The sequence below is a fragment of the Lontra canadensis genome, unplaced genomic scaffold (assembly GCF_010015895.1).
Source record: "Lontra canadensis isolate GAN:19392208 unplaced genomic scaffold, GSC_riverotter_1.0 scaffold161, whole genome shotgun sequence".
Taxonomy (NCBI): Eukaryota; Metazoa; Chordata; class Mammalia; order Carnivora; family Mustelidae; genus Lontra; species Lontra canadensis.
The window spans coordinates 1,982,795-2,008,734 of NW_022631155.1; the positions used below are offsets into that span (position 1 = coordinate 1,982,795).

Sequence of the window (25,940 nt, forward strand, 5' to 3'; positions counted from 1 at the left end):
GATCAGTGCAAAACAGGTGGGAGGAGCCCTCTGTGGAAATCTATGCAGACAATAACTACCTAAAGAGATTGGTGACTGCCTGACCTACGTAAGAAGAGCTGGAAGCTCACCAAGAGGCCTAGGATGCCTTCCTAGAGTTGGCTCTTGGAAGTCAGGAGAGTCTTATCTCTGGGGAGTGGGAGGGATACACAGATGGCTACTAAGATATTTTCAATGTTCCATTTCTTAACCTGGTTGGTGGGTACATGGCTATTGGTCTTACTATCATATGCCTTATATACTCTTCTGTACATAACATACGGATTCAAGAAAATCAGGATTAGAAAAAACCAGGAACCATGTAAATAGAAAACAGTGCTATGTCAAAGGAACAACTCAAATTCATAAAAAATCATCAGTTTACAGGTTAGGAGAAAGTCGCTTTGGAATTTCAACCTTATTTTCTTTTTCATGGCCAATCCCAGCTCTCTGGAGATGCCCCAGTCTGACAGGTTTAGGGTGGGGTCAAGGTTAGGAGGACCTAGCACTGCACACTCTTCATGAGATTGAGGGTTGGTCTGGTGTCGGTTCTCTGATTCCTGGTGAGGATGCCAGTACTTCCGGAGCTCAGGATTCCTTCTCCAGATTTTGTCCACATGGATGTGCAAGTATGTATTCTAACTACAAATGGGCCCATGCTCTCTGACTATGCCACTTTCTCACAACTGACCGGCCGGTCTCCTTCCTTTCCAACCTTTATGGCTGTGGGACATCATTCTCTACTTTCCTTTTACTGGAACCCTCATCTTCTGTCTTCTTCTGACCCATTCTGTCTCCCTGGGGCTGACTCCTTGCTCTCTCACCCTTGAACTTTTGTAACTTGAAGGGAAATGAGAGGTCAACCTATGCGAGGCACCATTTTCTGTAGATGGAGAGGTCCATGGTTTGCTTAAGACTGACAAGCAATGGATAAACCTTGTTCTGGAAAAACCACCTTGGTGATCATGGTATCCCTCCTGCCAGGTAGATACAGTGGTTGCCAAGGGCTGCGGGCAGTGTGTCACAGAGAGTTATTGTTTAATGGGGACAGAGTTTCAGTCTTGCAAAATAAAAAGAGTTCTGGAGGTGGATCGTGGAGATGGTTGCATAACAAAGGGAAGGTACTTAATATCACTGAGCTGTACACTAAAAGATTATCATTTTTATGTCATGTGTATTTGAGCACAATTAAAAAAAAATCAGAGGAAAGAAGGTGGTCAAGCAAGCTAAAGATGGAGAGTAGGAGAGTCTGAGAGACACAGAGAGCACCTTATTCCACTGATTTGCAGGGACTCGGTCTCTGGGAGTGGCACCCGGAAATGCCACCTTCTGAGAAATACTGGTTGCTACCAATTCCCTACTTGGTAGGTGGGAACTCTGGGGCTCATGGTAGGGAAGAGCTTGGCCCCAAGTCAGAGAAGAGTAGAACTCAACACAGCTGATTCCCAGTCCAGGGTGCCTCCTTGCAAGCCCGCTATCCCAAGGAAGCCAGTGTCCCTGGTCTAATTGCTAGGACAGGAGGAAAGAAGTGTGGCAGGTAGCATGTGCAGTGTTGGTGCGTGGCCGGTTGGAAACATATCTATATGCAAGGCAGATGGCATGAGGAAGAGAAAAGAGTAGACCATACAAAGTCAACTGCTTTCAACCTCTCTGTGATTCTCAGAGAGAGCCAGGAGAAAGGGCAGCCCATGTTTCTGAGTTAAACAGGCAGAGTGGTTCTGTGAAAATCTGGGAATGGCCTGAAACCTCAAGGCTTGGCTTGGAGTGAGGGGTGGGGTGGAGGCACTCTCCAAATGTGTTTTTGAAGAGAAGATGCTTCTGGAGGCCATGGTGAACACTCCAGAGGGAGCCTGGCCAACTGGGCCTTCAGTATAGCTCCCTCTGAGATGCTCAGGTGTGAGGCCAAAAAGAAGATACCTCATGGCATCCTGGCCCTGCCGTGTCTCACTCCCTGACTCTCTGAAATGTCTGCCTTCTTCTCGTCCCACTGGGAAGAGCCAGAACTCAGTAGCAAGAGATCTCACTGGGCTAGGCCCTGCCAAAATCCAGGCCAGCCTGGCCCTTAGCTTCTCCAGGATCAAAGGAACAGCCTCATTCCTCTCTTTTTCACCACTGGCCCGCACATCCCAGCCTTCTGGCCTCTGGCTTCCCCTATGCTTCTTTACAGATCTCTAGTCCTTGCACATATGTTCTAGCCATTAGCATATAGAAATGGCCACTTGGCCCAGATTTTACCATGTTAAATTAACAGCCTGGGCTCTGAGTGTTGTCACACACTGGCACAGGGGAGGGGCTCTTCCCCCAGAGAATTTGGAGGACACTCCCACCTGCTCTCAGCAAAAAGCCCATCTACTCGGCTTGGCAGTACATGATCTGAGAACTAATGGAACCCGGTTAATCCAGTGGCACCAATCAACGAAGGAAGCAGTGAAGGGCAAGGAAAGAGCCAGCGGGGGAGTCAGGAGACCTGGGGTCTAGGCTTAGTTCCTCCTTATGCTTGGCATCCAGGTAGACTCAGGTAAGTCCCATTGTCTCTCTAAGCCTACTTTTTCATGCAGAAAGTAAGGGCAATGACAGCGCCCACTGCCAGGGGCTGTTGTGAGAATGGGATGGAAGGACAAGGGGAAATTCCTCCATATGGGCTCCGGGCAGTGCCTGCACAGGGAAGGGCTAGTTCCACCTTCCGTCCCCACTCCCATTGCTATGGAGAGCTGTGGCTTGGAAGCTGGGCCACCTGAGTGTAGCCTGGGCTTTGCTATTAACTTTCTGAGCTTGAGAAAATCCCTTTCCTTTTGTGTCTATTGAGATGGTGGGTTTTGTTGTTGCTGCTGTTTTGTTCTGTTAATATGGTTCATTACATGGAATGATTTTCATAGGTTGAACCAGCCTTGCTTTCCTGGGATAAAGCCCACTGGGTCACAGTGTATAATTCTTTTATATGTTACTGGACTGACTTGCTAGTTTTTTTTTTGTTTTTAGAATTTTTGCATCTTTGTTCCTAAAGGGTATTGGTCTACTTTTCCCTATTAGGCCCTCCCTGTGTCCTCTTCTGTAAAAGGATGTCATTGAACTAGACAACCTCCAAGGTTTCTTTCAATATTCATGTTCTCTGACGTTGTGATACAAAGACAACTAAAAGACAGTGATTCTTAGGCCCTAGACAAAGCTTGGACTCTTCCCTGTGTAGTCAAGAGGCTGAAGATTCATTTTGCTGATTTCTCATATGACTTTAATCTCTTCAGTTGACCTCACATGCAAGGCCCAAGCATCTTTAGATGCTTAGGATGGAAACTAAAGCCAGCCAGCCAATTCATTTTAAACTTCTTCCAAATGCATATGGTTGTATTTTCCTAGACCTGGGGTCAAAGGGTGAATTGAACAAACAAGGAGACAGGGGGAAGGGAACCAAGAATCCAAACACTGAATGGAGAGGCAGGGAAGAAGCACGGTCCACCTGCAAACTAATCAAACAAGCCTTGGCCTCATTCTCCAAAGTAGCCAATTAGGCGCTACCCTTGCACTGGTTCCTGTCACTATCTGTCCACCCCGAACTCAGGGAAGGGCCTGTCCTGTCATAGCTACCACAGGAAGGATGCAGTGATGTGGAGATCTGCTCAGATCTCCTGCCATGGGGGGCATCATTGGCTGGCAGCCTTCAGGAGCCATCCCTTTGGCTTTGTCACCATATGCGGCCCTGACTCCACTCCCAACCATTGAAGGAACATGGCAGGTATACTAATGCAAGCCCACTCCTCTGAGGTATGGGACTCTTCCAGTGGCAACTCTGGCTCAAGGACTCTCCATTGGCCTTGCTGAAACTTTCCTGGAGCTGCACTGCGTTCAAGGTTGTTCTTACCCAGTCCTTCTCTGGCACCCAGTCGTCACGGACCACCTGCACTGTGGCAGAGGCTCCCCTCACCCCAATGCACGTCTTAGGCTTCTAACCGCATACTGAAGGCAGACACAAAGGAGCACGTGGCTACTCAGCTCTTCTTTTTGCCCCAAATACAGAGAAAACCCTTCCCCCCCACCACTCCTTACACTGCCTGTGAGGTGCCACAGGGAGCAGTGAGCAACGTTAAGTAGTGCTCCCCTGTCTCTTCCCTTAAACACTTGGCTCACAGCTCAGAGACTTAATTTCTGTCTGAGTTTTATTGGAGTTTCCAGAATTTCCTGGGCCAGATATCTCTTTCTGTTATTTTCCTTCCTCACCCCAGTCATGAACTGGGCTACACAAGTCATGGGGAAACGCTGGACATGTCCAGCAGCCCTCAGTAAACACAGTACACTGCCCTGAAGGGAAAGTTCTGGTAGCTACCATACTGCTCTCTCTCCCTCATCGAAGCTTTGCAACCCAGTAAATGGGGGGATTATGGGGCTGTTCTGAAGGAATGAGGTCTAGCTCTGGGAACCAGAAAGGCAAACATATGCATAACCTATCACTAATGCTGGATGAACAGACGTCCTTTTTGATGTGTGGACATCCAATGAAAAAGGGTCCATCAGTTACACTAAACTTAGACACGGTCTTCAAAGTCAGTATGTGCAGGATATACTGATAGCTAGTTTGTGGACTTTAATAAATAATTGGCCTTCTCTGAATAAATTCATTTAAGGGTTTAGTTTAATTGTAAAATTATATTTAATAGCAGAGGATTACAGCAGTGGTGATAAACTGTCAAGAGCACATGAAGTTCGTATCCTGTCCCCAGATTTGAAGCCGCGTGCCTGCTTCAAGAGCAGAATTTATGAGCTCAGGACCTGCGCCGGGAATTAGGGGACTCCAGCTGTTACTCAGAGCCAATCACTTCATGACCTTGTGGGACTGTGGGACTCCCATACCTCAGTGGAAAAGTGAGGGGTTCACCCAGATCAGCTTTCTGGACCTGGCTGCCTGGGGCCTATTATGAACTGAGGGGCATCTCTCGCTTTCCCCCAACTGCCCATCTACAAACCAGATGCGCGTGGGACAGGAGGGAGATGGGCACTCAAGGGGCTGCTGTGTAGGGCCATCTGGTAGGTAGGGAGGTCCCCTGGACCCCTGATGTACCAGACTGCCAGAGAGAAGGAGGGAGACAGAGGCTCCTAAATTGTCCGTGCCGTTGCCAAGGACACTGGGGTTCTCTGTGGGGTGTGTGTGTGTGTGTGTGTGTGTGTGTGTGTGTGTGTTTCTTCTGAGGGCTTTGTCTGTTTGCTTCCTCTGGAACACCTGTCATCTTATCTTGTAAAACGTATAGTGTAGTCGTCTAGTACTGTAGAGGTGGCCTGCTCAGTCAGCCTTTTATACATTTGTGCGACACCTATTTACTGAAACACTGAAACGAGGATTTCTGGTATGGCTTGATAAGTTTGTTTGAGAACAAACAGGAGAACCCAACCTAGTCTGGGTGGCAGTTTCATGGCAAAACCGAGCTTTCAGCTGTGGCCCGAAGGATGATGAGACGTTGGCCAGATGAGGGACTCCGGGAAATTGGCAAAGTTCTCAAATCAACTTGATCTATGTCATAGCCATACCCAGGGCCACTCCTCTCTGAAGACCCAACGAACACCCAGGTCGTGGATATTTGGGGGAATGCTTGTAACATGAGGCTTACGGTCATCCCAAGGAGCACGGTGCTCTATGGGCAGTGGTGAAGGGGATGGATGGATGATCTTCGTATTTCAGTTCCTAACTATTAAATTCTAGAAGCTTGTTAACCTTCCAAAAGCCCTAAGATGTCCTGGGACATGAGGACGGTGCAGCACCTGCTGTTTCCTAGATTGGAGCTGAATCCCTTTGGGGAGGGAGTAAATAGGCTTTCTATAGAAGTGAGCATTTTGGGAAGCTTGCGCTTGGGAAGGAGGGGGCAGATGGATGTGGATGGCGGAGGAGGTCAGTTATGACAGCTCTGTCAGCCTTGCTTGCCCTGTGCTGCCTATATGCTTTGGGGGAACCTGGCGTCACCCAGGGCTCTAGAAGTGGGACGCTCAGCTCCACTCCCACGAAGCGGCATAGTAGGTATGCAATCAGGGGGTTCTGGGAAAGAAGCCTCCTTGTTTTTCCGGCAGAGCTTCTAGAAGCGACTCTCTGTCCAGCTCGGCTGGATGAGGGAAGAGGAAGCCTGTAGCCCCTGGAGCTGCTGGCAGCTGTGTGTGCCCACAAGGGGGAGCCAGCTTGAGGATGAAGAAACAGCTTCCTCTGTAGCCGTTGAGCTACCAATTCAAATCACCCCTGAAGTGGACCCAACCTCTGGACTTGCACTTACAGGACTCAGTCAGCTCCTTTCACTGACCAAGCCAGTGCGAGCTGGTTTTCCTGTCATTCGTGACCCAGACCTCTGAGTTCATGAGGTCCGGGTTATACCTCCAGCCTCCTGTTGGAGAGCATCCCATTCCCAGTGATGAAGCCCAGGGCTTGTTGGACCCTGGTCAGCCTCAAGTCATGCTCCTTTGTGCCCGGACCAGTTTACAAAGAAATCTACCACACATGAACCGCGCATGTGACCTGCTCTGGCAAAGGTGGCTGGTGCAGGTCAATGATGACAGGCTTGGGGTCTTCATTCAGATCTCAAGTGAGCTGCTCAAGCTCTTAAATACTCTGTTTTGCATGAGTTGAGTGCGATACACATTTTAGAAGCCGAACTACATTAAGGATTCCTAGTTCATATTCGATTCCAAATAACTCGAATATGTACTTTGTGGGTTTCTGTGAGGAAAATAATTGATGGTCCAAACTGGAAGTCATCTATAGAAAATAGGCAGAGCTAGCTCCTAAAAGCAATTATTGGCATCGAGCTCCTGAATTTTTAAATCCCTTGAAAAGTCAGAACATACCAGAAAGTAGAGATTTCAGAGGTAATAACTGTAAACAAAATATTAAAAGCCCATAAGGGGTGTTGCCAAGTAGGATGCTGATGGCTCTAGAGACAATCATGAGGGCTCATTCCAGTTCCTCATCCCTAGTCCAATATTCTGTCACAGACTTTATTTACCCCGAGAGTGGGAAATAGACACAAGTCAAGTGCAAGTTTACAGAGAAATACTCGGCTTTCGGGTACCTCTTCTGGGAGTGGGGAGGTATATAGGTTGAAGTTTGCCTGGAAAAGGAGCTCAGGCAGGACCAAGAGAAGATACCGCTAACACCAAGGCAAATGAGATTTTGGGAGGCAGGAACAAAGCATGACCTTCCTGTTCCCCTCTGAACGGGACGGATAAGGCAGGAGCATTTCGCTCAGTTGAGTAAAGCCTCACCCACCCCGAGGGTCTCACTCCAATGCCTTGCGCTCAGGTCAGAGGCAAGCCTCCAGGACAGGGGGTGAAGAACTGGGGAGAGAAGAGAAGATTCAGGGGTAACGTCACGCTTGTCTTCAAATCTCTCAAGGACCCTGAGGTCAGAAGACCTTTCTAGCAGGTAGCGGGAAGGAATCTCGTTGTAATGTAATTAGTCTGCCAAGGAAGACACTTCGAAATGAAAAACTAATGAAGCAAATAAAAGACACAAACAATACAGCTGTCAAAATGACAAACAAAAACAAAACCCTCAAACTATCATTTCCACAAAGAATGTAAAAATCCACACTCGCGAGCTAGTGAAGAAAACCTCTTAATGCTTTTGTTTTTACTTTTTTGAAATTTTTAAACCAAGGGTGAGAGCTTATTCAAAGACAACTGGAACTTAGAAGAACTTCTAAGTTACAACCGAAGCCTGAAGAGAGAAGAACATAGGCTGAAAGGCCTTCAAAATGGGTTTCTTTGACACTGTGCTCGCCAGAGGGAAATAGCAGACTTAGAAATAGGCTGTGGGTCAGTGGAAGCCACTCACTTTGCTCTCAGGACTGGCTGAAACATACTGGTTTCTGCGGGGAATACTGGTGCCAGCTCCGAGTGGCACGAACGGATCTCACATGGGAAACAAAACAAAACAACAGTGGTAAGAGCGGCCTGCGTTTCTAAGCCAACTTTTTTGGGGGAGGGAAGGGCGGTTCTTATGTGCTGCTGTCACTGTGCTATGCGAAATGGCTGCCAGAGGTCCTGTTCTGTCTTTCCACGATGCATCAAACGATGACCACCAGCACCGCGGAACAGCCAGTGCAAACCACCCCTGGGGGTGAGCAACTGTGGGTACGTTAGGGGTTGGAGGAACCCTGTGTTCTCAGATCTCACTCTTGGGGAATGCCAGGCACAGCTGGACCAGAAAAATGCAGCACGGTCGGGGGCGGGGGGTGCGGCCCCATGTGAGAGACTGAGTTCCTCAGCCTTGAAGTCTGCGAGTTTCTACCCCTAATTACTCGGAAACACTCAAAAATAGTCCCAAGAGCCTAATTCAGCAACACCAGCAGATGTAATTCATCTGTCTCATCCCCCCTTCCCGCCAGCTTCCATTCATTCCTCCAAAGGGTCGTTCAGCTCGCTTTGACAGAGCCAGAGAAGCCTTCTTCCTTGTTGATATCAAGTGGTGCTGCAGACAAGACCAAAATAACTGATTACAACGTGAACCTCACCAAGCCCTGAAACACGGAAACCAAATGTCTTGGGAGCTGGGCACGTGAGTCGGGACACAAGAAGCAGGTGTGTCGACTTTTTCAAAAGTCATCTGGGCCTTGGTCAGAGGCCCTCACTTCCTACTTTGTGTGCCAGAGTCAAGGCCTTAGGAGCTGGCTCGCATTGTGGTTGAGAACCTTAACTTCTTCCAGAACTCTACTCCAGGGCCCAGCACTTGCTCCAGAGGGAGAGTTTGCGCAGAAAGCTAGTCACACATGGCGAGTCCCCAGCATCATCCTGTTGGCTCTTGTATTAATCAGCAAGCTGTGAATCATCGTAGTGTGTCTAGACTTGTAGATGCACCAAAGGACCAAGGAAGCAAGTGGGGTTTCTTAACCCCAGTCAGAAGCAGAGATAATGTCTCTTCCTGTCTACAGTCGCTTCTCCGTTCCCTGACCCACGTGTTGTCATGTCGCCAAAATACCCAGAAAGGACAGAAATTGTGTTCAACTGACCAAGAAAGTGATTTCTAAGTGCGGTCTACGCACCTCACTAAGACATTCAGAAACCCCAGCTGGCTCATGCAAGATGATGGGCACCCGCGTAGTCACTACGGTGCCTGTCTCTGACAGAAAACATGTAGCTCGGCCTAAGGCCATCTTTGTCTTGCACACTCATATTATTTGAAAACAAAATATTCTTTCTGATGAGGACAGGATTGACAAGTGTTTTAAAACTCAAGTCCTTCTTTTTTTGTGGTAAAAGTTGTCATTTAAACCATTTTAAGTGCAAGCATCCTCACCATCCATCTCCAGAACGTGTTCATCAACCCAGACTGAAACTCTAGATCCCCACTAAGCAGCAACTTCCCCTTTTCTCTCCCCCAACCCCAGGCATCTACCGTGCTGCTTTCTGTCTCTATAAATTCGCCTACTCTAAGTACCTCATGGGAGTGGAATCGTACAGCATTTGTCCTTTTGTGTCTGGCTTCTTCCACTGAGTATAATGTCTTTAAAACTCATTCAATAGTAGCAGGTGTCAGAATTCCCTTCCTCTTTAAGACTACATAATAGTCCGTAATACGGACAGATGGACTGTGCTTACCCATTCACTGGTTACGGGCCTTTGGGTTCTTCTCACCTTTGGGTTGCTATGGAAAGAGCTGCTGTAAACACTGGTGAACAGATTTCGGTTCAAGGACCTGTTTTCAGTTCTTTGGGATCTATGCCAAGGAGTGAAATTGTTGGGTCATATAGTAATTCTATGTTTACATTTTGAGAAACTGCCATACTATTTCCCACGCTGGCCGCGCCAGTCTCCATTCCTACCCATGCTGCCCACGATTTCCAATTTCTCCACATTCTCACCAGTGCTTGTGATTTTCTGTTTTTTGTTTTTGTTTTTGTTTTGTTTTGTTTTGTTTTTTAATAATAGCCACCCTAATGGGGGTCAAAATTTTCTCTGTTTTCATTTTCCAGAGCTTGTTTTTGAAAGTGTGGCCTGATAGAGTGAAAGGGTCATGGAATCATTCCCACTTACTCCCACTCAGAGGTGGCTGGGGGCCTCCCACACCCTCCAAAGCTTGGTCACCTGGAAATATACGATCATCACTGAAAACTGTAAATGAGGAGTCCCCCTTCATCTATTGGCCTAGAGCGTTAGCTGGCTTTGGCAAATTCTCTTCATGTACCACTCAGCCATGCACCCATGGAAGAAGTCTAGCTCCCTACAACTGTGCTCCCCTCTTCCCTCAAAAACAGAGGCCGGCCGAATGTGGTGGCGCGCTACAGGGGGGTAACCAGCTACAGGGGGTCACCAGCTAGAACCTGCGCCTTTGGATTCAAATCCAAAGCCCCCCAGAGCAAAGCAAAACTTGGAATACTTTCTGACGAAATAAGCCTTCAAGGGCCACGTTGAGGCCAAAGCTGTATGATAATTTCCTGAAGTGCCTGCTTCCCTTTTGCCTGGGTACCTAAGCTTCAACAGCCAAATCGAGCTCTGTGGGCTCGGTGCGATTCCCAGCTGCACATGTCCTAACCCAACAGGAAACTTTGTTCACATGGGAGAAGGACCAAAGTATGGAAGAAAGAGAGAAACGCTGCCTCTTCACTGACTCCATTCTGCCTTAGACACCTGGTAGTCCACTGGGAGGCAGGAGCATGGGAAGGCTGTGCTGGGGGCACCTGTGCATCTGCAGTGGAAACGGGATCTCTCTGGACCTGTGCATGCATTTTGACTTTCAACAGCCTCACTCCTTTTGATGGGAGGGACTCAAATGAGTCAACTCATGACAACAAAACACAAAAAAAACAGACAAAGCATTATCTGTCACCGTGGGCAACAACTAATGAGATCCAATAGAAATCCAAACTTTTTTGACTCCTTAGAAAAAAGCAGAAACTTCTTTGGTAGTGAGGGGGCAGTGAGGGGCTTTACTTTAACCATAAATAGCGTTCCATCCTCTGCCCACCCTCAAGTTCATGAGCAGCCAGCCAGGGCACACACACGGCCATGTTAAGCAGCAGGCCCAGATCTGGGGATTTGTTAACCCCCAAGGGAAAGAAGAGGCTAAAAGTACAAATGGACTCAGAAGAGTTTTCCTAAATCTGTGCTATGGGGCCATTCACGGGTTTGAGAGGGGGTGGCTGGGGAGGATGCGGGAGGGAAGGGGGCAGGCAGTGGAGTCCCATTAGTGCGCATGCGCGGATCGCCGTCCGGCCCTGCACGTGGGGTGTAAGGGCCACAGCTGAAGGGCACAGGGCCCCTGTGATTTTCCACTCACCCTAGACACTTTTTACGTTTTGCTAACTTTTCACTTGGGATCACAACAGCAGCTCAGAGCACTTCTGTCCTCTTCTACTCTCTGAAAACCTTCCCTGGCTTTACAGCAAGAAATAAGCAGGTCGTTTCGGTAAATGCCGCAAAAGAAAACAATTTCTACGCTTTGTTTCTAAACATCTCATTTTGAGCACCTCAGCTTCAGCGAAGTTCATGGTTTCTTTTCAAGTGTGTTAAGGAGAAATGAACAAACAAAAAACCCACAAAAACTTGATAGGAGGTTTCTTAAAATGGTTGTGTTTGAGCCTTCATAACGCAATCACTAAGCAATTATAAAATTGGTTCGGTTGATCTCTGTGATCGAGGCCTCGGACTGGGGGCTTTTTGCACCCCCATCAGCTTCGGCGTGGACCTCACTGCAGAGACAGAAAGTACCACCGATGTTTAAAGGGTTCATACTTGACAAGCAGCACATTTAAAAAAAAAAATTCTGCTCTTTGAAAAAGGGACATAGCTTTGAGGTGGAGGATCCTTAATGATTCTCAGAAACCAGAAGAGAAACAGAAAGAAAAACCAGATTCTGGGTAATATTAGTACCAACTTCTGAGTCTGCATTTCCCAAATTCAACGCCCTGTGGAGTTTCGTTTCATGGCCATTCAGAGTGGTTGAAATGAAACTTGGTCAACACGGAGAAACCGGCCCCTGAATTTTCAAAAATGTATGTTACACTGTGTCTAATTATATTTCCTCCCAAAGCAGCTAAAAAAAGGCTTCCCCAAACGCGTTTTGCAGCCCAATTTAGAAAGAAAGGAAAAAGTAAGCTTGTGTGTACAGTCGTGCTCACAGACAAAATGAAGATGCTTATTCAGGAAAAGGCTGCCCCATCTGGCAGAGAAGATGCGTGCAGAGCCAGCCCGGCCGTGACCCGGGGGCACCGGGAACCTGACTCACCGCCCCCATCCTCCCGCGCCTGGTGACAGCTTGCCCAGAGGCCTCGGCTCTTGCATTGCAGCGGGACTCACTTCCGGACTGAAATCTGTGATGCTTTGTGCCAGAATTAGTAAAAGACAAATGCAAGGAAATTTTTCTCCTAATAGGGGAGCCCTATTAGGAGGGTTCTCTCCCAGCCCTTACCCTCAAAACAAGAGAAGAACTAAAGGAAACCAGTGAAAGGACCAGCAAGTCCAAGGTCACAAGGTCCTCCCTGACAATATGTGGTACATCTGATTCCCGGGAGTGAGGGGGAGGGGTGGGACCAGTATGTTAGCAAGAGAACTGTCGCCTGCTTTCCAATGCTTATGAACAATTTGAGACTGGAAGGAGGCTCCCCAGGACCACCATCACTCCCAACTCTCCCTCTCTTTTTCTTAAATTTGAATTTAAAAAAAAAAATTAAAGTTTTTTTATACAAGTATAATTAACGCACTGTGTCATATTAGTCTCAAAAGTACACATATTGTGATGAGCACCGAGTTAGCGTGTAGAATTGTTGAATCGTTACACGGTGCCTCTCCTGAATCTTTCTCGGGTGGAAAGTGGAGCCGATGTCACTTTGACAAGGAGAGACAGTTGTCTTGGTCTAGCCTGGTTTTTATCACTCTGTTTTCCATGAGGGGTCATGGTGCAAATGTAAAGATTTTAATTTGCAGTGCTAACCAAGACAGCAGTAATTAAAGGTTCTGCTCTATTGAGCAGGTGAGCACAGCCTTGGAAATTCAAACCAAGAGGAATCTTGAGTTTTGGCAAAGGTTCTTGTGGGAGGCTTCGGGAGTGGGTGTGAATGGTGGAGGGGAGGGAAGAGGAGGGGGGAGGCAGCCCTGCGGTTTCAGCAGGGATGCTCCGAGCATTGGCATCCATCTGGGGCCCCAAGCAAGGCTCTAAGAACACAGCGACGACAGGGGACACCCATCCCCCCAATGCCAGTGACAAGGCAGAAGCAGCGTTTCTGCTGGCACTGGTGCTGGGTGACCAGCAAGGCTAGCCTGCGCTCGCCCTGCCGTTGGCTCTCTGTGCCTGTCGGCAGCCATCCTGGGCCCCACTTCTACTGTCTGTGCTCGGAGGGAGGGGCAGCCAACGTTCTCCCCTTCTCTCCGGCCAGGTGTGCTCAGAAAGCTATGGCCGGGCTCAGCAGCTCGGCTCTTTCCTGGGGTCACCGACTCGTGTCCTCTACTTGAATTCTCTTCAGCCACCTGGCAGATGTACTCCCTGACCCCCTGCCCCTCCCCTGCCAACAGCTAGAGAGGAACCTGGACACTGAGGCAGTCTAACCCATTCCACTGGGTTACTGGTGTTGTAAGTTTCAGGGACTTTCCAGAAGTAGCAGCAGCTAACATCCATGGAGCATTTTTGTGAACCAGACCCTACACCCAGCATTTGGGCCTCACCTCTTTTAATCCTACAGCGGCGCCATTAGACAGGGATACGAGTATCTCCAGCTTACAGATGGGGAGAGTATGACCCGGAGAGGGAAAAGAGCTTGCCAAAATAAAAAGTAACAGAGCTGGGACCGGGACAATAGGGATCCAAATCCTGGGTCCCCTTGAACCTGGCCTCGAGCCCAGGGCTGGGGCCTGCCGCCCGCCAGGCACACCCGTCCCCCACTGCCATGTCCCCTGCCCAGCGTCATCTCCCTCAGGCCTCGGGCCCTGGGGTGCTACACCCCCCAACGGCTGAGGCGCCACTTCAGACCAAGCTGCCCAGATCCCCACGGCCGGCTCCGCCCGTCAGGGAGGCAAGATGGTGAGCTCTCTCGCTTTACCCACTGTCTCCGTGATTCCTGGTGCTCACCGCTGCTGCGGCTGACAGGACGGGAGGCTCATGGGTAAAGGTAGAAATCGTAGCAAACCCCGGAGGCGCCTCATCCCGCCTTCCTCAAGGCAGGCTTGGTTCCCCTCCTGCCCTTCTCAGAATCTGTCCAAACAATGTCCTGGGCCTCTTTGGTCCATTTCTCCACAGCTGCCCCCTTTCCCTGTGCCTCGGCCTGCCTCAAGGATCAGATTTCGGGCCTTTTTGTTCTTATTCCAACTGGCCACCGTCCACATCCCTCCTCCCCAGGACACTGTGCTCCCAGCTTTGCAAACCATGTGCACTGGGGGCCCTCAAGCTGCCTCCTCAGTGGCCCTGTTTGCATCTCTGAGCAAATGTAAGTTCCACTCACAGCGTTCCGACTGATTTTTGCGAGGAGCTCCTTCAAGGAGAAGGAGCCCTAAGTTTTGGAAACAAGATTCAACTTGATTAAGAGCAGAGAGATGTCAGAGGCCTGGGTGACACAGGGAGGCTATGACAATCCCACATGCCAGGGCCACTTGTCCCGACTCCAACGGGAGTCCTTCTTTCATAATTGCACTTGCCCTCCTTTCGTAATTCCAGGTCCGCTTTCCTTATCTGTAATTTCAAACCCAAAAAGCTCGAAAAGCCTATTTGTTTTGGTAAGTTTGGCATCGGAATTTATTTGGGGGCAAAAGTGGGTTGTGGACTTTGGGAACTACTCATAGTTTTCTGTAAGAATAACAAAATGCTGCCCCAGGTTCCGCCAGAGGCTCACGTGATACTTGGCAAAAGCACCATATGAGCTTTCTAAAGTCCCTAATGTTCTGAATTTGGAAACGCATCCGACCCGGGAGGCAGTCGATTCCAGCCCCGGGGCCCGCACCAGCCCCGACTGACCACGAAGCGTGTGCTGGGCTCTGGGCTACTTCAGCTCAGAGGGGCTGAGTGACGTTGCTCCCGGCACAGAGCCCTGTCAGTGGCGGCGCCTGGACTTGAACCCCCATGCCCTCGCTTCAGATGCCACGCTGAACTGCCAGATGGCATTTGCCTTTTCCCTTCAGTGCAAACAAACGGTCCACCGAAATCGCCAGAGCTGAGAAATACGGGAGCTGGGCAAGGGGCACCGAGTGAGAGACCCCTTCCTGTGGGGTGAAGATGGCCAGTTCCCTTTTCCAGCAGGCCGGGAATTGCCTCAGTGGGGCTGAGCCCGGAACAGGGAGAACCAGATGGTCAGCAGGTGCCACAACCGCTGTCCACCTGCAGGGAGCACCGCTCGTATTCCGCCGTCCCCACACAGCATCAGTTTCGAGGGCCACATTTCAGCCCCCAGAAACGGGATCTGGAGACTCAGGGCCAAGAGATAGTCTTAGTGATAGCAAACCGTCATTGGCAAGTATCTCGTGCCACGAGACCCCGTTCAAAAATCTTTAGATGTATTACTGCGTTTAATGTTCAACCAACCTGTCAGAACACTTCACCAAGGACTGGTTCCCAGGTGCGGAGCTCTCATGAGGCATGGAGGAAAAAGACACGGGTCCTATCCTCCAGGGGCTGCCCTGGTCACACTCATCCGGGGCCCTCAGAAGAGAGGTCAGCCCCGACAGCTACTTCCCACAGGCCAGGTCCCTGGCCAAGCTGTCCTCCTCGGCTTCTCTACAGAAAAGGGAGCCTGCATGGGAGATGGAAGTACCCGGGACTGTCTGGAGAAGCTTCCTGGAGGCGAGGGCACCTTAGGAGCTGCAGGAGTGAGACAGGAGCCAGAAGGTGGGAAGGGACAGCCAGGCACAGGGAATGGCAGGAGTAAGGCTGCGAATGCAGAGTGGGCCAGGAACTACGAGCATTCCGGATGATAGAAGTCAAGTGCCAGATGGGCCTGAAGAGTACCGAGTCTAAGAAGGCACATGGAGCCTCTGGAAACTTCTGAGCAAATGTGAAACACGGTCAGTTCTCTGTTATATGTGGTCACTTGAAGGTAGTGTTTGCAGTGATGGCTGCTTTATTGGGGGAAACCACTTTAAGAGTCAACTCTGAGTTCAGACAAAGAGCCAAGAGGACCTGAACTCAGGGAGGGCTGAGGTCCCTCCCCAAAGGAGGGACCAGGATGAACAGCACCCTGGGTAGGCAGGCATCTGACATGGTCCCCAGTGACCCCTGCCTCCTGGTAGTCACACCTTATGTTTGTATCTAAAGAACAGAATAGGGCAGAAGAGGTGGGACATCACTTTCAAGACGAGGTTCTAAAGACCGTGACCTCTGACTTGCTGGCACTCCCTTTCCTCTCTTGCTGGCACATTCTGTCTTGCTTACTCAGATGAAACCAGCTGCCATGTTGTGAGATGGCTCTATGAGGAGGCCCACATGGCAAGGAACCAAGGAAGGCCACTAGCCAAGAGTTCATGAGGAACCGAGGCCTCGGTCCAACCACCTGCAAGGAACTGCTTCCTGCCAACAACCTCGGGAGTGAACTTGGAAGCAGAACCTTCCTGGTTGAGCTGGAGATGACCACAGACTTACGAGCGACTCACGGTCAAGAGACCCAGCTAGGTGATGCCAGGACTCCTGGCCCACGGAAACTGTGAGGTGATACGCGTGTGTTGTTTTAAGCAGACGTTTTGGAGTAATTTGTTACCCGGCAAGAGATAACCCATTCCACTTCCTGAGTGGATAACCAACACAGGCAGTGACTGGAGCACTGACGAGGGCCAACTGTGGTCCACACCACTCAGGAAGGACCAGCTGAGTCTAGCGGTCAGATTGTAGGAGATGAGGGAGAGGGAGAAGTCACAGTGATTTTGGGAAGAGCACAGGCTCTGAACTAAGACTTCCTGGTTTCCGGTTCCTGCTCTGCCCCTGGCTGTATGACTCTGGGCAGGTCATTTCAACTCTCTGAGCCTCAGTTTCTTTGTAGAATGGAGACGCTAAGAGTAACTACTTTCTACGTACCTGTCCTCTTCATTTGGAACCTGCTCAGCAGAAGATTGCTGGGCCATTTCTAGAAGGCTCCGTGTGCAAGCCTTATGCCAGCAGGGACAAGATTTAAATGCTTTGGTGCAATTTCCTTGCATCCTGCAATGTGTCTGCTAGCTTTGGGTGAGGGAACACGCCACGCGGCGCAGGGCAGAGCCTTGCCTTCCCCTGGTCCCCTTCCCCTGGCAGCACCTTCTGGGTACACGTTTCCTCCCAGAGGAGTTAAGTGGCCCACACAGGAACTGAAACCATAACTTTGGCCTCATTAATACTGCAGTTGGACCACATGGAATTTGGCTGAATTAGACTTTTCCCAAGTCAAGTCTGGGCTCAGAGAGGACTACAGCCACGTTTGCTTCCAGAGCCAGGTCGCCAATAGCATAAGACACGGTTCTTAGTTCCAGAACCAAGGACCGCCACTGGACATGAGATCGTCTTACCTGTCTGGGCAGAGAAGGCATGGAGTCTCGCGCCCCCAGCCGCTGAAAGCGCTGGGGCTGCTGCATCATCTGGTGCAGAAGGAATGATGAGTGGTCAGGCTGTGGCAGTGGTGGCTGCAAGATGGCAGTAGCGGTGGACAAGGTGGTGGTGGAAGAGGCCGGCGGTGCCTGCTGCAGGTAGTGGAGCAGGGACGTCTGCCTAGAGGTGGCGGGCACAGGGGGCACCTTCTGGGGGCCCGGCTCAGAAACGAAGTGCGACAGGGGCTTGGTGTTGCCGAAGGTAAAGGGCTCCGGGATTCCAGGGCCGGGACTGGGCAGCCCCTGCTGCATGATCACGCTCAGGGTTTTGGATGAGTCGTTGGTCAAGGGCTTAAAGATGGTGCTCGTTGACTGCCGGGGCGGCGGCGGCGGTGGCTGTGTTAGCGGGTGGCCAGAGGGTGTGAGGCTCCGGATGAGGGAGCACTGCGGAGTGAAGGACTGCTGCGGCAAGCCCGGGCTGGAGAGCTTCTCCGGCCGGTAGGGCGGGGAGGGCCCCGCGTTGCTGGCAGGCAGGGCGGACAGCAGGTGCCCCGGAGGACTTTTGACTCCGGAGGACACCAGGTTGGCCAGGATGGAGCTCTGCGGGTTGAACTGCGGCTGCTGACTGAGAGCAGGGCTGGGGAGCTTCTCAGGAGTGTAGAGCATGGCGGGACCCAGGGCAGTGGTGCCGCCGGACGCCAGGCTGGCAAGTAAGGCATTGGGGGAGGCTTGGAAGGCGCTCCCCGGCAGGTTGCTGGACGCCATGCAGGACACCATGAGGCTCTGAGAGCTGAACTGCGGTGGCGGTTGCGGAGATGGTACCGGGCGGTAAGACGGGGACATGCCCGGAGGCGGCAGGCCCGACCAGCTGGGGCTGGGCGCCTGCGGCCTACTAGCGGACCCCTGCTTGCTGGCCGCCAGCACCTTCAGCTGGTGGGCGTGATGCCACTGCGGCACTGGGACTGGGGGCAAAGCGGCCGGGGGCACCCCCGGGGCCTGGCTCTTGGCATGCGCCACCGAAGAGCTGGGCGAGGCCCCCTGCTTACTTGCGGGGGGGATCCCGTAGCTGATCCCGGCCGGGGAGGGCGGGACTTGAAGCGACGGCCCCGCCCCCGTGAGCTGGCTGCAACTCGAAGCAAACTCTTTGCTGGTACCAAGGCTCTCCAAGTGGGGCATCTGCACCGGAGGCTTGGGAGTGGTACCCAGGGTCGCCTGCGGGTGTTCTAAGACCAGTGGTTCTTCCGGCTTGCTGCCCAGGATCTTCTCGAGATCGAGGTCATTCGGAGAAGGTTCTTGAATTTTTGTTAGTTCCTCCAGGAGTTCTTGAAGTTCCTGGTCCACAGCCGGCACGCTGTTGGCTTTGTCATAGTAGGGCCCAGGCGGTCCTTTCAGTCCCACTTCTGCAGCCGGCGGCACCACGAATGGCGAGCCCATGACGCTGCCATTCATGGGATTCGTCTCAAGGGGTAACGAATGGCCCGCTCCTCCCATGGCTGTGGCACTGGGGTTCATCGTTAGCGGAGGAACCTGCAGCTCCACACAGGCCGTGCTGGGGTGGGCACTCGGGCCCATAGAAAGGGTAACGTCTTCCAGGCAAGGCCTCTTGATTTTATTAGGGTAATCCCCATCAGCCATGCCTGGAAACTGGAAATGGTCTCCTTCCTGTCTCCTTTTAACGGGTCCCTGTGGCAGAAAAAGAAAGAGAATGAGAGAGGGAGAGAGAAATTTTTATAAAGACTTGGCACATGAAAGCTAATGAACAGGAAACTTGCAAGATAAAACATCTCTCCATTTCGGGACTTATAGTTGTCAAAACTATATAATACAGCCTATTTTGGGAACCATAATGCTTGCTTCTTTGTTGCTGTGTTTCATGTAAAGTGTCTTGTTACACTTCGAATTAGGCATTATGCTGTCTGTGTACCGAACACCACAGGAAGTCCCACAAAGGATCTTCTCTGCCCGCGTAAGGGGGAGCTCAGTTCGGCTGTGTGGAAGCCACGGAAAGAACTGTGTCCTAGACGGGCGTTTGCGGGCACACTGCAAGGACCTGTCTACAGAGACCCCCGTTACTAAGAAGGAAAAGCCTAATGTAGACGTTGAACTTTTAGGTTGCCTCCCTGTCTTGGTTAAATGCATCAGACTAAGGTCTGCAATGGAACCACAATAGAGCCTTTGGAGGAAAGCAGATCTGGCTGTGGGCTTTGGGGCAGCTGGCTGAGCTATCCTGTTTAGGGGAAGCACAAGTTGCAGACCGATCATAGGGGCACGGGCACCTCTATTTCTACACACACACACACTCTGCTAGGTACATGCAAAAATCGCTTGGAAGAACATATATGTGACCATTTGGAGCAGTCATCTCTTGGGGGTGACTGGCGAGGCCCTTTCTATTCTCTACGGTTTGGTATTGCTTGTTTGTTTTTACTGAGAATGACTTATAACCACCCCCCCCAAAGTATAAAGTTATCTAAATAAGAAATTCCTCTCTGCAGGTGCATCCTTAGGTTGGGGAGATATGGAACAACAGGAAAAGGACCCAATCTGCGATCTGCACCTTGGGGGAGCTGCTCTCCATTTATAAAAGCATAGCCTTTGGGAACAAAGCAATTAGTGATGCAGTATTTCCTACTCGTTGGAGGCTCCATACAATCATCTGTGGCTGTCATGTTAATGACTGTGACCCGCAAGTGGAGGGAAAAGCGAGTGGGGTGGAGGGGAGGAATGTGTAGGAAGAGAGGGGCTTGGAAAACACCTCCATGCCAATAGGGGAGGAGGGAAACGGAGGACCATTGAAAATGGCCCTGCTGTAAGAAATCCGACTGTAACTTTTGACTCCCCTGAAACTTAACTACTAACAGCCTACAGTGGACTGGGGACCTTACAGTAACCTTGGGTAGGTTAACACAGATTTGGGATGTTCTACGTACTGTTATTAGAGCCTTACAACAAAGGGAACTAGAGAAAAGAAAATGTTACTAAGAACATCATAAGGAAGAGAAGACGCATTCACAGTTCCTTCCTGTATTTCTCCTGAAGAAAACTGCCTGGAAGTGGACTTGTGTTGTTCACACCTGTGTTGTTTAAGGGGCAACCGTGTTTCTCCTGAAGCAAATTTTTGTGTAAGAATCCCCCTGTTTAGGGGCGCCTGGGTGGCTCAGTGGGTTAAGCCTCTGCCTTCGGCTCAGGTCATGATCCCAGGGTCCTGGGATCGAGCCCCACATCTGACTCTCTGCTCAGCAGGGAGCCTGCTTCCCCTTCTCTCTCTGCCTGCCTCTCCGCCTACTTGTGATCTCTGTCTGTCAAATAAATAAATAAAATCTTAAAAAAAAAAAGAATCCCCCTGTTTAGCTATAGAAGTCTCACTGGGACAATTGTTGTTGGTCCTTTGATGTCTCCTCATGCTTGGCTCACTGGTGAGGGAGGTGGGGTCAATGTGTGTGGGTGGCCCCCAGCTAGCGCCACACTGGCCGTGACTATCATGACAGAGTGAACATCCAAAGAGATTCCCCCAGGGCTGCACATCTCGGGCTCTGGTGCTCATCAGATTCCCCAAGACATATCCAGATTCCCAGCCCCCCACCCCGAATGAACTGTTTCACTCTCGTCCAGAGCAGCGGGGGGGGGGGGGGGGGCAGGGATCTGAGTCTTTATGAAGCTCCTGGGCTGATTCTGATGCTAAATGCCTCATCTCATTGATGCTGCTCTGAGATCCTGCGGCACCTAGTAAACCCTCCCTAACTTGTGGCTGCCATTACCAAGGGCAGCCATGCCATTGTGAGTGCAGCCCCGTCCTAGGAGAGACAGGGGCTCTGACACCCAGGGAAGGGAAAGGTCTTGCCCAGAGCTGCTTGGCTGGAGGGCAGCAGGGCCCAGAGAGATTCAGGCCCCTTCCCTGACCCCTCAGCTGCCTCTCAAGCTGAGGCCTTGACCCGCCCTGATGGGAGGACACTGTTTCATTGCCACAGAAAGGGCTCCACCCACTGGAGTGAGGGAGCTTGCCTCCTTCTTTGCCTTTTCTCTGCAACGTGGACAAGGGCACTTTGAGGGGCAGCTCTGCCATCAAATCCACCTGGGGCTGAGGTTCTCGGGGTCGGCAAGAACGGGCTGGGCACAAGAAGCGGCCTCTCCATTCACCTGTGCCCACTCTTCCATCCGGGAGCAGTGGACTCTGTCTCGGCCCACACCAGGTGTTCAGTAAACAGCAGCTGAATGAATCAATGGACAAATGAACCAAATGACCTGGTGTGCAGGGGGCCCTGCTACATGTTTTCCTGGCCATTCATTCAGTCAATCATGCGCCAGCCCACAAACAATTCACTGAGTCCCAAACTAATTCTGTTTCATCGGCATTTTCCCAAGGAGTTCAGAGAATTCCAGTATATTGAAAGTAGAAATGGATGAAATGGATCAATAAGGGATGAGTGGGGGCGGGTTCTAGCCCGGATCCCCTTCAGGGAACTCAAGCTGGCCATGGCTGGGCCCAGGGTGCTGCTGGCGAGGTGGCAGACTGGGATGCAGGTGCCACGACGCTTAAGTCCACGTAGTCGAGGCAGGGGGAGGATGGAGTGGGAGGAACGGGATGGAAGGGAGGCCTGGAGCAGACTCTGTGGGTTCTTGGACCTTTTCCTTAGTCGTTCATCTGCCATCACTTTGCTGGGACCAGGGTAGCAGGAGGTGGGGGAGGGCTGGGCATGACCACGAGATGCAGTAGCTCACAGGAGGAACCGCTGGCACGGGGCAAGGGGAAGCGGTCTCTAACTCTTGAGGCCCATGCATACAACTTTTCAGGCCGCCAAGCCTATGCTCCCCACTCAGTTCCGATGCTGGGACCCAGCCGGCTCCTCAACAGCCAAGCGGACCCTGGGGCACCCCTGTAGGGTGTTGGGGCTAGCCCACTGCTGGGGAATCCAGTTTGCCCAAGTGGGTGCCGCCCTGGCTGCTCGAAGTCAGCTGGATGTCTCACTAGACACTTCGGGAGGACGCCTAATCAGGGGCCGGGCCGGCCTTGCTGTCCCTGAGGGTGCAGCAGGGGGTGGGGGGGGCGCAGTGCTGGCAGGGGCTCGGCTTCAGCAGGGCAAGCGGGATCCTCTTTTGTGCTTCCCTTTTTCAATGGACTTAAGAGAGACTTGGCTTTGTTGGAGGCCTCGGCTCTGTGTTTCGGGTGTGAGGCTGAGAGCTTTCAACAGCCAGCCCGAAGACCGGCCGAGCCTGCACGAGGCCAAGGGAAGGAGGCTGGGTTCACGCAGAGGTGCTCACTGAGGCCTGGAGGTCTACTGACTTCTGCCCCTGGATAGCTACATTTAGGGCAATGTCATGTTGTTAGTGGCAAGTCCCTCACGAAAGCTTCCAGACTCTTCTAAACGAACCTTCCAGTTTTGCCCCTGTGCCATTTTCCAGTCTCTGTGGAGCCTACGGCAGCAAACTATTGGTCCCAGCTAGCAGCAGCCCCTCTTTCCTCAGGCCACATATTGTACACAATCCTGCCCACTCACTGTGAGATTTTTTTATATATATAAGCAGATCAGGAAAAAAAAAAAAGTAAATCAGTAGAAAGTGGTGGGATTTCCAGAGAGTATATCTCAATCTTCTCTTTTTACAGAAAACAGAATGGGATGTGATTTGCCTGTGGTCACACAGCTAGTTAGTGGACAAGGACAACAGGGCAAGGACACAGGTCCACCTGTGTTAGACCCCAGGTGTCCCGACTCCCAGCCTGAGCCCTCACAGGTCAATCTTTGGTGGGGGTGGGGGGACAGGGTGGGGAGGGGAAGTGGGGGAGTTCCCTGGCATCTTTTAAAAAGGAATGGCCATAGCTAACCCCATTTCACAAGCAGACTGAGCCACGGATGTGATCCCCACAACCCTATGAACATTCACTGAGATGCATTTGAAAGCATGTGATGGCTTCTGCACCCCTTAAATAATGAGAAAAGTAAGGCGACCCTTCTGGTAGGGGCCAAGTTCAGCTCTGTAGTCAGGATTATTTCTGGTTCCGTCTGAACAATGACATGGTGATTCTTTCCTTTCTCCATTTTTAGTCCAGAAGGACAAAAAGGGCAAACATTTCTTGGAAAAGGTCTAGATTATGAGAGTACAGTCCAGGTTTATAAAATGGGCATAAGAAGAAAAAGGAATATGATATATGTATGTGTATTTGTGTGTGTGTGTGTGTGTGTGAAAAATACATAAATATATCACTCTTCCTCAAGAAATCTAGCAGGCTGCTATAAACCCTTCATTTTGAAACTCTGACCAGAGGCTTAACATGGACACCAACATGTGCACAGTTCTTGCTGGGTAAGAACAGAGGAGGCTAAAGGTGACCAGGAGGCATCGGTTCAGGGAACCTCATTTTCCCTGCAGAGGTCGCCGGGCACATAGGGCCATGACAAAATGGTCAAAAAGGTGGAAATGACCATCAGCTTATTAGATTCTGTCCCCCCCCCCCCAGCTGGTGGCTCCCACAGGTCAGCTTGGGCCAGTCTGCTGCTACTTCTCTTAGTCTCTCTCAAGCATGTCTGTACTCCATCAAATCTTTCTTCTACACAGTTCTCCATTTCTGGAGTTTCCAAGCATTGGCCAGCTACATTGGATCTCAAGCCCTTGGAGACAAGGATAGTCCCTAGCAGACCTGCTTAGAAGGAAGGAGTAAAGACATTATGGGGCATGATGGAGGTAGCCCCAGAATGGATAAGACAATGTTGCAGCAGGACTGGGCTTTCAGGAACTGAGAGAGGATGGAAGGAAGGGAGAGGGGGAAGAATATGTCCAGATCCACACGGGGAATAAGGTTAGGATCCGCGTGTATATTGTATGTTCCACTTGCATGTTTGTTTTTCAGAAAGATCTCCTCACAAATTGAAACTGACCTTTTTGTAGCTCAAACAGGATTTTCAGCATTTCCAGAATTGCAAGACATGAGGCTTTGGACAATCCCATGGAGGCTGGGAGTGCCAGGGAACCCTGACTGCTGACTGGCTCCAAGAGGAGTCAGTTTGTCTCAAGCACAAATCTCTGCTAATAAGTGGTTTGAAGCAAGAATCTCAACCTCCAAATGGGGAATCTGTTGGTGTCCTTGCCTTGCTCTGAGCCAGCAGATACTGTAGCCTTGGCCCCTGACATAGGCAGTGGCAGGCAGGGGGGCAGGATGGAGCCCTGGAAGAGGCACCAGAAGACCTGCATTTAAGTCCTAGCTCTTCTGTTTGCTGTGTGACTGTGGGGTGAGTCATTCCCCCTCTCTGAGCCTCAGTATCTTTTTATGTGAAATGGGTCCTGGGCCTGCCCTGTGTGCCTCACAGCATCAGTGAAGCAGGTGCATCACGAGCTGTAATTGCCACTGATCTCATTCTCCAGGCCCTGGGTCCCCATGCTGCCCTATGGCCCTCCAGCGTAGGCCTCAGTTTGCCCTCCGACAAATAAGGACACGCCCACTGGGAGTGGAGGGAGGCAAGGGACGTAAGCAGCCTAGTCCCTATGGCCCCACAGCACTGCCCCCCTCTCTGGGTCCTGTCACGCTACTGCAGCACTCTGATGCCCCGTCCTGAGGACCTGGGCTTCAGCGAGCGTCGACCAGAGCCATCTAAGCAGCAGCCCCAGCAAATGCATTTTCTAGAACTGCGTTCTTCCTTTCTGTAGTGGACACACAGCAGCTGGAAGTGTTGGCAACTCCTAAGGATGCCCTCATACCTGGAGGCTTATGTAGCTTTAAGGAGCTCATAACTCATATTGCCCCCCCCCGGAAAGACCTGAAGTGTTGCGCCCCCAAACAAGGGGTTCTTGAGCCCTAAGCCTTGCACTCCTAGCTCTTCAGAACTTCCAGACCCGGAGAGACAGCCTGGAGCCTGGGAGAGATGCGTCCATGGGCCAGCTTCTCGGACTCTCAGGTTGGCCCTTCTTTGCAGGAGGAAACTCTGCCCTGCTTTTCTCCAAACACATTCCCATGTGGCATCACCAGCGGGATAAGGATGATCACTTCTGGGGAGGACGGAAAGATGGAGTCAGTCTCAAATGGTTGGACCCATTTGGCAAGGCAGGCCAACGGATGGAGCCGGGACTGCCTGGGGCTGGAATGGAAGCTGAGGGTCGAAGGCAAAGGCCCTGCCCCGGTCCAGACAACCCTGTGTGTCCAGGACCCAGGTTAACAAGCTTCACCGGTGTCCCACTGGAATGCGGCTGACGAGCCTGGAACCATGCAAAGAAGGGGAACAGTGGAGGCAGAGCTGAGGCTCAAGGCCACACACCGATGGCAGAGGCCACCAGGGCCACTGGGCAGACCCTCCTCACTTCCCTCTGGGCTGGGCTTCCAAGGACCCAGTGAGATGACCTCTCCTAGGTCCCTAACCCATTCTGGGCCTCAGTTTCCCCAGCTGTAAAGGTCTCTTCTCCCCCACCCAGGAGGGTCTCTTTCCCTGGGGTGACAGTAGGCCAGGGGCAGCCCAATGGCCCACAAGCACCCTGGCCACGAGCAGGATGTGCACGCTGTTGGC

The 25,940-nt window shown here is 51.3% G+C and overlaps 1 protein-coding gene across 4 annotated transcripts in view; it reads right to left on the reverse strand.

The window, feature by feature from the left end:
* The window catches only part of MAMLD1 (mastermind like domain containing 1), a 108,977-nt gene that overhangs the window by 16,804 nt on the left and 66,233 nt on the right, over positions 1-25,940 (reverse strand). For 3 of the 4 annotated variants that reach the window (XM_032845249.1, XM_032845248.1, XM_032845251.1), the window contains exon 3: positions 17,434-19,134. In XM_032845249.1, coding sequence (XP_032701140.1) covers positions 17,434-19,134 — 1,701 coding nt within the window. The remainder of the gene's footprint in view (positions 1-17,433; positions 19,135-25,940) is intronic. The other variant, XM_032845250.1, reaches the window with a different exon arrangement.